Source organism: Egretta garzetta, unplaced genomic scaffold, assembly GCF_000687185.1.
Source record: "Egretta garzetta isolate BGI_Z169 unplaced genomic scaffold, ASM68718v1 scaffold20, whole genome shotgun sequence".
Lineage (NCBI taxonomy): Eukaryota > Metazoa > Chordata > Aves > Pelecaniformes > Ardeidae > Egretta > Egretta garzetta.
Genome location: NW_009258388.1, coordinates 881,788 through 894,796, shown reverse-complemented (window position 1 = coordinate 894,796; position 13,009 = coordinate 881,788). Strand labels below are relative to the sequence as shown.

Here is a 13,009-nt window from a genome sequence, read left to right as displayed (position 1 = left end):
CGTCCCAGAGGCTCCCCCATGTCCAACTGAGCCAATGCCAGCCGGCTCCAAGACGGACCCACTGCTGGCCAAGGCCAAGCCCATCAGTGATGGTGGTAGCACCTCTGGGATAACATAGTTAAGAAGGGGGGGAAGTTGCTGTGCAACAGTAGTTGGGGAGAGCAGTGAGAGGCTGTGAGAGGAGCAGCCCTGCAGAAACCAAGGTCGGTGAAGAAGGAGGGGGAGGAGATGCTCCAGGTGCCGGAGCGGAGATTCCCCTGCAGCCCCTGGGGCATCTGGTAAATTTGGATGGAAATGTATGGCGTGGTTGCTTATGCAGAGTAAGAGCTGGCTCTGATAACTCTGTTGGTCCTTTGCAAATCAATATCCTGAATTGCTGTGACCAGTTGGATGATATTATCATAAAGCTGTGTGTAGCAAAATGGCTGTACAAACAGCTGAGGACGTGAATTCCCGTGAGCTTTATGCTTTGCTTTGTGCTTGAGTTAAAAGTTTCAGTACAACTAGAGATAACCACTCTTGTGTGAACAGGAACTTAAAGGCAATATTCAGTAGAGCAAAGCATGGGAGAGTTTGGTTAGAGGGGATACAGCCACTCTGTGTCACTCGGTGGTCCAGCAAGGACAGAGGTGACACTGTCACATTACTGATTCTGGCGATACTGTTACTGATGAAAGCCATTGTGGCCTATATTCAAGATGAAAAGATTGCACCTGATTTAGCTCATGGGAAGTATAGATTTCACATTTTTAAGCTAATTCTTCATTTCATTTGTCTTTGCTTTGTCAAAACAAGGAGTAGCTTCACCTGCATGTCCCTAAGTAAAAGAACACCTCTTAATGTCTAATTAAAGGTGCTGAAGGATAGAGAGCCCCTGGATGTACCTGAAACCCCCCTGCCAGAACCAGAGAGGGAAGGGTCCTTACTGAAAGGGATGTAGAGAAGAAGAAGAGCAGAAGGCCAAGAGAAAATGAACGAACTGTATCCATTGCTGACAACCTGACAGACAGCATCTGCAGCGGGTATCACAGAATCATGGAATGGCAAGGGTTGGAAGGGACCTCGGGAGATCATCCAGTCCACCCCTCCTGCTAAAGCAGGGTCACCCAGACCAGGTTGCACAGGACTTCATCCAGGTGGGCTTTGAATATCTCCTGAGAAGGAGACTCCAGAACCCCCCTGGGCAGCCTGTTCCAGTGCTCTGTCACCCTCAAAGTAAAGTTTTTCCTCATATTCAACTGAAACTGAAGTCATTATCTGTTATATTTATTTGTTCTCCGCATATGGGTTATATTTTCTAACAAGCATTAAAAAGCCAGGTAGGAGCCCCTGGAGGTGAGGGGGTAACAGGGGCTGCCCAGGTGAGGTATGGCCCAACCAGCAGCAGAATATGGATGGAGACAGTCACAGCTGGGAGTGGGGAACTGCTGCTTTGGCAGAAGCTTGGGAGGGTGACTGAAGGCAGCCCAGGCTCTGAGGGGACGGAGCGGTGTGCATGGACTGCGTGGACTCTGCTGCTGCTCAGAAACATCTTGAGTGGCCTCAACCCATGTGTGTGCCATGCCTGCAAGGATGTGGTGGCATAAGGTTAGCTTATTGCTACCCTGTTTGGTCTCATCACTTGTAATTCTTTAATGTTTCATATGGGAGGGTGACTGAAGGCAGCCCAGGCTCTGAGGGGACGGAGCGGTGTGCATGGACTGCGTGGACTCTGCTGCTGCTCAGAAACATCTTGAGTGGCCTCAACCCATGTGTGTGCCATGCCTGCAAGGATGTGGTGGCATAAGGTTAGCTTATTGCTACCCTGTTTGGTCTCATCACTTGTAATTCTTTAACGTTTCAATGAAACATGTCTGGTGCACAAGGGTTTTCTGGAGAGCCTGGATAAGGACAAGGGCTAGGCACATTCTCCTCAAACCGTTAAATGATGCTGGGTCAAAGGAGTCCATGTGTTTCACTGATCCAGTGGCTATAACTTGTGGTGATTCTGCTTAAGCTGACTTTTAAATTTTTCTCTTGGGGCTGATAAAGGAAAAGTGAGATTTAAGGAGGGCTTTGAAAGAGAAGGCAGCTTGTAATCAGCCAGGGATAAAATAATGTTTATGATAGGGTGATATATAGTCCCATGCTTGTGCCTGCAACTGTTTTTTGGGGTTCTTTTGTGATTAGCAATGAGATGAACATTAAAGGCAGCCTCCCTTGCTGTCACTAAAAAGAGATCGTATGGAAAGCATATATCTTGTTGGACTTTGTGAGTAGGTAAACATATGTTGCCAGCCCCCCTGCGCCTTGCCTGCTCCGGACAGACAGAAAACTGTGACTGGCACAGGGCTGAGTTATGAGGAGTTCATGCCACCTCTGCCTGGCTTTGGCCATGGCAAACCCTGTGGCCACATGCTGGGAGAGAGGAGATTTTGGGCTCCCAGCCAGTGTGCAGGTTCTCTGATTTCCTGAATGGCTGTTACCAAATGATTTCTTTGTGCCTTACTTCATCCCTATCTGAAACACAGATAATATTCTACCATCACGCAGAGTTATTTGTAAGTACAAAGAAAACAGAGGTACTTAAATACTTACAGGATGGGAGGTATATACCCGGTGTTGTAATAGAAGCGTTTCCACACCAGATTCAGTTTTGTTCAGGATTATATTTGGCAAGTCCCTTGCAAAATGCACTGGTGACATACATTAGTGCTGCTTGCAATGCGTGGTTCCTTCTTTCTTTTTCCCTCCCCAAGGATAAATTTTGTAGTTTATATTATTTCCTGTGGGAGTACTTGCCATGCAAATACATAACTGTACTACATACACTGTGCTTTGATTTGACACAAAAATCTGAGCAGCGTAATGGCACATCTGAGGATTTTATGCACCATTTTGGTTGTGATTTCTTAGCACAGCAGGAAGAAACTTAAAAATTTCTATCAGAAAGGTGAAGCAGGAACCAATTTGTGCTGAGCTAGGGACAAAGACAAGAATAAACTGGCGTTTTTCAAGTATTTATTTATTTTTAAGGCTGTTAATTGTTGTTACATTGCTTGTGTAACACTGGAGTTTCCTATGCACCAGCAGAAACTAGAGTGGAAAATCAATTTCTAAAATCAAAATTAAGTACCATAATCAGGTTTGTCTCCATTCCAAGGCTTAACAAATAAAAGAGGAAAAAGAACTGCTTAAATGTAAAACACTGTTTCCTGTGCCATTATATTGTAAAGTGCTAGAATATATCCCTGTGTGTAGGGATGGGCTGGGTCTCAGTGTTTAGCGTAGGACTTATTTCAATGCCATTTCTTCTGCTTTCACAGTTAAAGCTCTATTTCACGCAGTTATGTAGCACAACGCCTCATCCTCTCTTGTCTTGACCTGTTGCACCTCACATAGCCAGCTGAGTGCCATCTACCACATCAAATAATAAGAGTATAAAAATAGAAGTGATAATTGCATGGCAGAGGGCAGGTACAAAATTTTGGGGGCCTCACACTTAAAGGAGGTCCACAGAAGGAAATGCTTGCATTTTATTTCTTTACTGCTCTGAAGTACTGTGACATTGTGTACAAAATTCTTCATGCCCTCTGCCAGAAGACAGTTCTGCCATGCCTCAGAAAACGTGACGGAGGAGATGTCTGCATGCAGTAGCTTGTGTTTTAAGGGGAAATTAAACCTGGGGCAAACTCATAATGTCACGGCCAGGTTTCTGAAAGGGTAACTTGTAAAGAGAAAAGACTTGGCACAAGAAATATTAACCCAATAGAAAAATTTGGAAATAGAAAATGGAATAGAAAAATTGCAAGAGAAGATCTAGAACGTCTGCCATCCTTAACATACGGCATTTTGGTTTCACTTCTGTTTCATGTTCATCTTCCTTAATCTTCTGCTTCTTTTTTTTATTTATTTTCCTTCCCTTCTCTGCAATGTTCCTTTGTCAGGATACGTGGCTGTTCTCAGAAGTACTACACTCTCATTGACTGAGATGCTCCAAGGAAACATTTAGCCTTTAAGCAACTTTGTTTTCCCCAGCTTTAAAATTCAGGCCAAAGTGACAGAATTTTAAATTTTTTATTAGTAAAAAAAATTCTGTTATGAAACATCATAACTGGTAGAAAATGTCATAAGTAGAAACTAATCTTTTGTGTGTATTGTAACTGCAACAGAGTAGGCTCTGCCCTGGCCAAAGGAGAAGTCAGAATGAGTTTTGGTGGTGCTGACTGGGGTAACTACCTTTTTGTAAATGTGTCCATGGTTTTCCTATAAGAATATTTCCTGTTGCACTAGAAAGAGGACGAACATTTGTCTATTTGACTCTGTTTATTACACAGAGTGAAAAATCAGGTCCTTACAAAACCTTGGAACTTTCATCTAATTTAACTACTGTAAGGTCTAAATGCCTGAAGTTTATATCTTCTGGATGGAATAGCAGAAATTAAGGTTCCCGTCTATTCTAGTCTTCTGGTCATTAAATAACATGTCTTGGCGTCATGAAACTGTGTAAGATAATTAATTTTGTTGGGGTTGGGAAATGATCGCTTGTACAGTCAGCCAAATCAATATCTGCTGTTGCCTAGTACTAAAAAAAAAAAAGCTAGCTACCTCTGTTTCACATCATCAGCTCTGTTCCTGGATCCACAGCTGTGCTGAGTGTTAACGTCGAAAACTTGAAGCGAAGTGATTGTTTTAAATCTTTGGTATTTCATTTTTAACTTGTTCCATCTCCTGTCCGTTTCACTGGAAACAGAGCTCTGCAGGCCCTGAATGACTAATCTGTTCATCCGTCTTCCTATTCTTCCAAGAAAGGCATTATTTATGACTGAACTGTATTTGTATTTTAAATGGCCTTGTCATCACATTTTATGACTACTGTGGGTATTTATTCCGATAGAGGTAGGAGAGAAACACAATCTACAGCTAACATCTATCTTCACCGCAGGTGTGTGAGGGGGAGGTTGACACCCCACATGTGCACTGTGAGAAGTTATCCCTTAACAAGAGAAGATTAATGCCATGCCTAAAGCTAAGCTGCGTTTCTTCCCATGGGCTGCTTAAGTAAACCAGCAATGTTAAAACTGAAAGAGGAAGCTGACCGCCAGAAATATTGGTGGTACTCCGTGCATGCAAACAGTTGGCAAGGTGTTTGGAACCACCATCTGTTTCGGTACTGAGCATCAATTCCTGTTGCTTGCAATGTTGGGGAGCCACGTCATAAAAATAATAGGATTCAACACCATGGTTGCTGTATGTTTATACCCATGTGCCCACTTGTGGTAAGACCAGTTCTTCTCAGAGAGGTACAAGGATGCAAGTTAATATATGGTATAGATGTGGTTTGGTTTACTGAAATCCACCCACTCATTCGCAGCAAGAAGCCCCTTGTAAAATTTGCTCTTAACTGATTATCTCCTGTCTGCGATAATATTGCTGCTCAATTGCATGCATCTCTCTGCCCTTGTAATGTAGCACTTCAGTGAGCAAGCTAAAGTACATATTACTCCTGTGAGCAGACAGCAGCTGGGAGCTCCAATTCTTCTTCTAAAGCAGCTCGGCTTGTAGCGCTTCTGTAAAATGCAGGCTTAGTTATGGTTACAGTAAAATATTAATAATCATAAAATCCCTGGGTACCAGTACAGACCTAATAAACCTGCTATTGACAATGTATGGCAGACTGCTGCATGACAGAGCTGTAAGAAAATGACTTGTAGTCTGGCCATTGCTGTATTGCAGCGTTTGGATAGATCTGCAAATGCATGCAAATAGTTAAAATGTGTTTCTGATTAGAATCAGAATTAGCTATTTGGCGAGATTTATTCTTCTTGATCTAACGTTTTCAGTAGGTGGAGAAAATTACCTCCCTATTGCTTTGTCATTATTCCTTAAATGAACAATGTATTCTATTTTTTTTTTCCTTTGTGGGATGAATTGTGGCTTTTTATTGCTCTCTATTTTTCCTGAATAAGTAGTTCAGTAAAGCTGCTAATGTTGATGATAGAAGTCATAAAAAAGAGGTTTTATTGTTTAATGAGTGTTTCCTTCGATTTTCTCAGCAGCTGAATATACATAAGACTATATAAATAGTTGCTTGAGAGAATGTACCCTTTTTTGGTTGTAGTGCAATGATTTCAAATTATACTTATTCTCTTCATAAAAGTATGGGAGTAGAGTGGGAGAGGTGTTCTACTGTTTATGCATATAATACGTAAGGGGTTTTTTTTCCTCTTCTTTTTACTTTAACATTTATAGTGTTGATTAAGCTGTGTAATGATGTTGCTGCTTCTTTGCTGCACTTCTGTTTCCCATCCACGTTTCCTTACAGTGCAATCCCAGCTAGAAACAAAATCTCTGATTTCTTCCTAAATTTTTCAGGCCATCTTTCTTCCTTCTCCTCCTTTCCCTCCACTGTAGGGCACTCTGTCATCCCACAAATGTGGAAAGCGGTGCGAGTCTGCTACATGGTGTAGTAAAGGTTTTTGCACCTTGGAGAATCCATCTTACCATCAGCCCAGGGTTCAGAGAGTCGGACTGGTGTTATGGACAGGTAGCTCTTCTATATCGATCGTACTCCAGAGGAGAGATGGTTTTACTCTGTCTCGTGGCCATAACTTTCTGACTGCTAGGCTTAACTAAATGTCTGAATTGGAAGTAATTAGAATTTTTTTCCTTCCCTGAAACATTACCGGTTACCAAGTATTTTTTCAGAAGGCTTTAGATGTCAAGCAAAAAGCAAACATACACTTTGGAGCTTCCTTGGCAAAAAACGTCACTAAGAATTTCAGTGTAGTTAGACAACTTACTCTTTTAAAATGTGTTGAAGGAATGATTTGAACTCTTTATAATCTTAACAGAATTGAGCAGTATATGCCTTGAAGCTCAAAGCTTGGGCAATGCCATCCAGCTCCAGTAACTTGGATGTTTTGTATGAATCCTAAGTGGGAGTAGAATATTTTCACTTTTGAATTCATGCACCTTGGATGTTTCAGGCATTCTCTGAAAATCCTGGGACAGAAAAACTGTTTCCTTGGCCCCAAAAGCCCTATAGTAGGTTGCTATGGTTGTATTTCCTTTGCCATGCATCTATTAATTTTTATTTGCTCTTTACCACAGAATAGCAGAGCAGAAATTACTCTTGCATGTGTGCATCCCAAATGCGATCCCTCACAGAGGACAGCAGTGGTTCTCCCACATGTTGGTATCTCCACTATTGTAGGAGGGAGGCCAAGGGGCAGGATTTATCCTATAATGCCAAATGCTATCAAATACAATACATAGCTATAAACCCTGTAAGTTTACAGCTTTGATACTGCCTCTGGCTGGGAGGAACATCTGGTTAGTCATATGTCTGGAGCCAAAAGGGTATGTTCCTGCTTATTGTTTAGAGATTATAACCGAGGAGAGGTGCAGGGGTTAAAGCTGAAGTATGTGACAAAAGGAAAATAGTACATTGCTGTTTCACTGCAAAAATAGATGTTCATAAGCACTTCTCAACTCCTAATGTAAAATAACTTGCAGTTCGAGGAAGAGAAAAAAAGCAAGCTTAGGTAGGGCAGAAGTTTAAAGATTAATCTGGAAAAAAAAAAAAGTCAGTTTTCAATTTCATGAAGCCATTATCAAAGAAAAACAGAAGTCCTTGAGTGCATCTTAAATCCTTTAGCAAAGCATGTGTGACATCAGCAAGTGAACTGAACAGCTATGATGTCTTTCTGTTGCGAACCGAAACCAGGCAACAAAAATATCTCTGAATAGATCCCAAGAAGAAAGTAAAATAGGTTTTCCTTTCCTGTCTTAATTGCACTGAAACAGATAAAACACCTGTAACTGTAACCTTAACAGTTAATATACATTTCTATTTTTGGCACTTCTGTACCCCTTTCCTTTCCTGCAGTGCCGTGTCTCTCCCATTTGAACTGCTGCTGCTTCTGTTGCATGCTGGCAAATCGAAGAGAACCAAGGAGTTAAATTTCAGAACAGGAGAAGAGGAGGTGAGCTGTCTGCTACAGTAGTTTACTGCAGCTTCCTTTCATACTGACACATATGTAGTTTGTGGTGACAGTGCTAAAGAACTGCAGACAGGCACTTAGCAGACTGGATGTGAGCTGGATGCAAAGATGCCTCACCCTGGACTTCCTGCTGGCAGTATGTAAATACACCTGCAGACTGGCCACACTGGGTGGGTTTTTTTGGTTTTTTTTTTTTCCCGAAGGCAGCATGAGAAGACCTGACAAAGCAACAGCATAGTTGAGAGACCTTAACCAGCATTAGATTTGTATCATCTCGGTCGTGGGGGAAGTTTTTTGGTATTTTTATTTTTTTTTTCTGTGTGTGTGTGCTGCATATTCAGACTGAAATCTTCATCCCTACAATGTTTGCCTCTATCTGGTATGCCAAGAAGCTGGGACGCAGGTTTGTGCATAACGCCAGGAAAGCAAAAACAGAGAAGGTATGTTCCTAGTGGGAATATAAAGCCTTATGTCTCATGCAAGCTGCCTGCTGGCATCCTGTTGTGTGTCTGGTTAGCTTTTTTTTTTTAAATACCCTGAAAAAGCGACCTATTGGTATTCATGATTTCACACAAGAATCCTTGAATACTTTGCATATTAGTTATTAAATACCGGGAAGAAGATCCTTTCCAAAGTCTATGCCCTCTTTTATTTATTTTTTTTTTTGCAAGATAAACAGCTGTACATCTGGTATGTTTTGTGTTAAGGGAGCACTCCAGTGAACTTGTTGCTGTGCTGCATTATTTTTACTAGGACGATATTAAGCTCTTAAACAGCCGTTGATTGTTTGCTGCTTGTATATTTTTTCCTAGCGTGGGACCAGTGAGAATGTAATAACATGTTAAGCATTTGTAGTGTTTGAGAATTTTGTTTCATGTTACTTGTTGAAACTGTGCTGCAACATGGATCCCTTTTATTTAAAAAGATATAGGTATGTAAAAATGGGCAATGCTGTCTTTCAGTATTTTCTTTCTCATAAAATTTAACCATGTGTAACCAGCTGTTTTCTGGAAGTCCTCGTAGGTAAGGTTCTTCTGCTTTCTTTCTCCATGAGCAAAACTTAAATTGTTTTAGAATTTGCAGTAATGATAATTGGGGGATATCAAGGCAATTGCCTTTTGTTCTAAATATAGAAAACATTTAGTCAGTAAACCTGCATTCCAGTTTTGTTTAAATTAACATACAAACCATTTTCAAAATGGGACTAATTCCTCTTTATAAAAGCATTAGATTGGGGGAAAAACTTCAATGTACTGTTATAAAGTTACCTCATTAGTCTGGTAATGATGGCTTCCTCTTTTCCTTGCTGTCTTTGATGTAGTCAAAGAATTTATAAAGGGGTTGCTTTATTATTTCTTTGATATATCTGATGCTATGTAATACAGCCACCAAACCACTAAGTAATTATCCATTGCCTGAATTCCTCTGTAACTGGAAAAGCTCTTCACCGAGAGAAAATGATTGGCAAAAATATATTTATGGTTGGAGAGGGGAGAATGGGCAGAGATTTGTTTTTTCTGCAAAATATTCCCAGTGGTTAAAAAGGTGCTGTGTGGTAATTTTGGAATTTGAACACCCAAGCCATTGGGAAGTTATTCAAACAATAGTGATTTATATATTCCACACGGTATACATAAGGGAAAATAGAAATGCAGATAAGCTATACATGGGACTGTCAAACTTTCTTTGACGTTGATCATATATCAACAAAGAGGGCATCATATAAACTCTCCTGCTGTTTGTGTGTTGCTAGGGGAGGAAAAAAAGTTGCAGACTGGATCTTCGTTAGTCCTGAGGGGCTCCCTCCAGAGGACCGTTTGCTTCCAGGCTTCCTCCAAGATGACAGAGGCAGGATGAGGGGACGCATCCCACTCCTGACACAGTGGGGCTCACTCAGGAGCTTTACAAACAGATTTAGTACAGTTTGTTCAAAGCGTGTATGTATATAGATTATTCCAATAACTATGCAGAATTTCATAGAACAGTGCCAGAGTTTTCATGAAGAAAAAATATTCTTCACTATAGAGTCTTGTAACATAGACTAAAAGAACGCTTTAAAAATTTTAGCTCATTTCCTTTTAAGGTAATTGCAAATATTTCTATATAAATTATATTACTTATTCGGCTCTATAAGACTTTCAAAATAATCAAGAAAAAACTCAGGTCAGTGCTTTTCAAGCTTTGAAGCTGTACCTCATAATTCCTAGAGAAAAGCTTTTTTTGAACATTTTTTGAGCATGCTATTAGCATATTTGCAATAGAATTTTATTTTTGCCAGAAGACAGCAAGTATACAAGAAAACATCTTGTAAGATGTTTACTTATTGTCTTATATCAAAAAGAATATTTATTTCTTGGAGCTTTATTCCACAGTCAGGGTTCACTTTTAATTATTTATTTATTTCCCTTTTCCCCCCCCATAAACCAATGGTGCACTCCAGGAAAGGCACAAAATCCTATTCCTATCGGGATGCTATTTCAATAAGTGCTATTGATGATTGGAAGGTGATCAGTACTGACATCTTCAGTACAACACCTTGGTAACAGGAGAACACCTATACGAAAATAGGTCTATCAAAAATTAAATTAAAAGTAACATTTAACTGCATGGGTTGTTTTGGTTTTGTCTTTTTTTTTTTTTTTTTGTATAATGGCTGAATAATAAAATTATTTTGCAGTTTTACCTTTCATATTTTTTTTTCTGGAAGAATAATTAGCTTTTTCTCTGTGTGCATGACTTGAATTAAACATTGTTTTCTTAATGTGCTTTTGGAGGTAATAGCATACAGCAATAATTTCTAATAGCTTATGTGTGCAAAAAGAGTTTCCGGCAGTTAAAATCTGGATAGCAGAGATCAGAAGATTATGGCTCCATAACACATTTTTCTATTATGCTTAGCTTCTTTGGACCAGTAAAAGTCACGAAATTTTTTAAGGAGTATTTCTAAGAAACAGAAATTTTGTACAAGCCTCTTTGTTTTCTTGTGATCGGGAAGAACACTGGGGACACACACACGTGTGACAGAAGAGGGTTATAGCATGGGCTCGTGTGTGCACACAGACATGCACAACCTGACAGCACAGTTCCTTAAAATGTCAGCACTTTGGGCCTGAATTTTGCCGAGAGAATCTGGATGTCCCAGGTGGGACTATTTAGGGAAACAGTTTCCAAGGTGCAAAACAGAGCATGCGGTGCCAGGGGGTGCACACGAAGGCAAGGGAAAGGGTAACGATCAGGGCAGTCCTTTGTGGGAAGAGGTAAGGCGGCATTAATGTGTGGTGCTCCTCTGTGCGCACTCTGTACCTGTATCAGGGTTGCTGGTTGTGGTGACGTGCATGGACTTGGCCCCCAGTGTCTCCAGATCTTCCCTTCCTTTCCTAAGCTGGAATTCCCATTCCCATGCTTCACATCTCCCTGTACCTCCCAGCTCCTCATCTGAATATGGCAGTCCCTGCTCTGGGAGAGCTGGCATGCAGATCACCCCAAAATGAGCTGGACAGGTTTGTTCTTGATACTATGAGCCCTGCAGAATTGCGGCCTGAGGACTAGGGGCTCTCAGGAGCCAGAGCTTGCCCTCTGTTGGAGAAGCTATTTTGGGGCTTGGTGAAAGAGAAAGGGTAAAGGGTACTAGTAAGTGCCAAAGAGCTGGGAGACCAAAGGGAGAAGGTGGAGCTGTTCTCACTAAGAGCTGGGGTAGCTCCTGGGCTGGTTTTCTCCTAAACTAATCTCCCTAACCAGTACCTGCTGTTGAGTGGCAGCACTGTTGCTCCTGGCCTGCATTTCCAGTCCTTGCTCCCCCTCCAGCCTGGTATTGCCTTGGAGGCTGTGATCGGATGAGTCAGACCCTGTGGTAGGGCACTGTCTCATTGACTCCCACACACAACTTAAGGACTTCCCGGCAGATATTAGGCTTCTAAAACCAAGACATGAACTGTTACTGTTAAAATTTCATCTGGAGAGTAGAGAAGACATCTGGGAAGAATTGGATGAATGGCAGCCTTAGGTGTCCTAGCCACGATGATAATGGTTCTTTCAAGTTAAATAGTATGCACCAGTATTTTTACTTAAGTCATATTTTTATGATATATTGAAAAGCCTTATTTTAATTCAGAAATGGAACAAAATATTTTGGAAAAACTTTAAAACTTTGGAAATTGAACTCTCTTTTTTTTTCCAACCAGTCCTGGCTAATACTTCTTATCGCTACAAGTAAGATGGGGTAATGCCTATTAATTGTTCTTAATGTTCTCATTTTGCCGTGGAAAACTCAAGCATGTCAAAGTTCCTTATACTTTATTGTCTTTATTAGGCTGGTTCATAAACTCTTTCCGGCATATATTGCAGTTGTTATCTACAAATTCTGTCTCCAAGCTGGTTGTCTTGGCGTGTTTGCTAGTGTTCCTCTTGCCCTCAATAGTGAGATATTTAGTGTACGGGGAACGCTGCCACTAATATTGCCTGAAAACAACTGAACTCCTTTCAAGGCAGCTCTGCTCTTACTTGTTTTATTAAAGTTATTAAAATGCTTTCAGTTTGTCACACGAAAGGTTTATTGTTATGAGAATAAACATGATCATTTGAACATCGGAACTAGAATAACTTAAGGCAAAGATTGATGTCTTGAATTTTTCTCATTAAAGCAGAGTCAAGCAGAAATCAAGAGATGTTAACTGCATGTGGTTATGCTATAAAAATCAGTACTCTAAATGATTGGAAGAGATACAGAAAAGTAACTGAGCAATTAATCATGTTGATCTGAGAGGGTGAGCTAATGCAGTGCGAAAAAGCTTCTGACAGTGCTTCACTATATTGGTAGAATTTGAGTTTCAAGGTTCAATACCAAAAGCGGGGAAAGATTTGCCAAAGTCACCCTATCATTTAATTTCAATGGGGGAGTTGAATACTGGTTTTTTGATGCTTGTTCAGAAGTGGAACACATTTCGGCCATGAGACCCAAATGATAAACAGTTAGAATTAGTCATGTTGTTGAGTTTTTACATCTGAAGATGGCAATCAGTTTAAAA

The 13,009-nt window shown here is 40.7% G+C and overlaps 1 protein-coding gene across 2 annotated transcripts in view; it reads left to right on the top strand.

Moving 5' to 3' along the window:
• Window positions 1-13,009, top strand: part of DLG2 (discs large MAGUK scaffold protein 2) — a 698,848-nt gene that overhangs the window by 135,617 nt on the left and 550,222 nt on the right. Inside the window, exon 1 of one of the 2 annotated variants that reach the window (XM_035897901.1) lies at window positions 8,348-8,425. The exons of the other annotated variant lie outside the window; for it this stretch is intronic. Coding sequence (XP_035753794.1) covers window positions 8,348-8,425 — 78 coding nt within the window. Of the gene's footprint in view, window positions 1-8,347; window positions 8,426-13,009 lie in introns of those variants that run through there. 2 annotated transcript variants of the gene reach the window in all.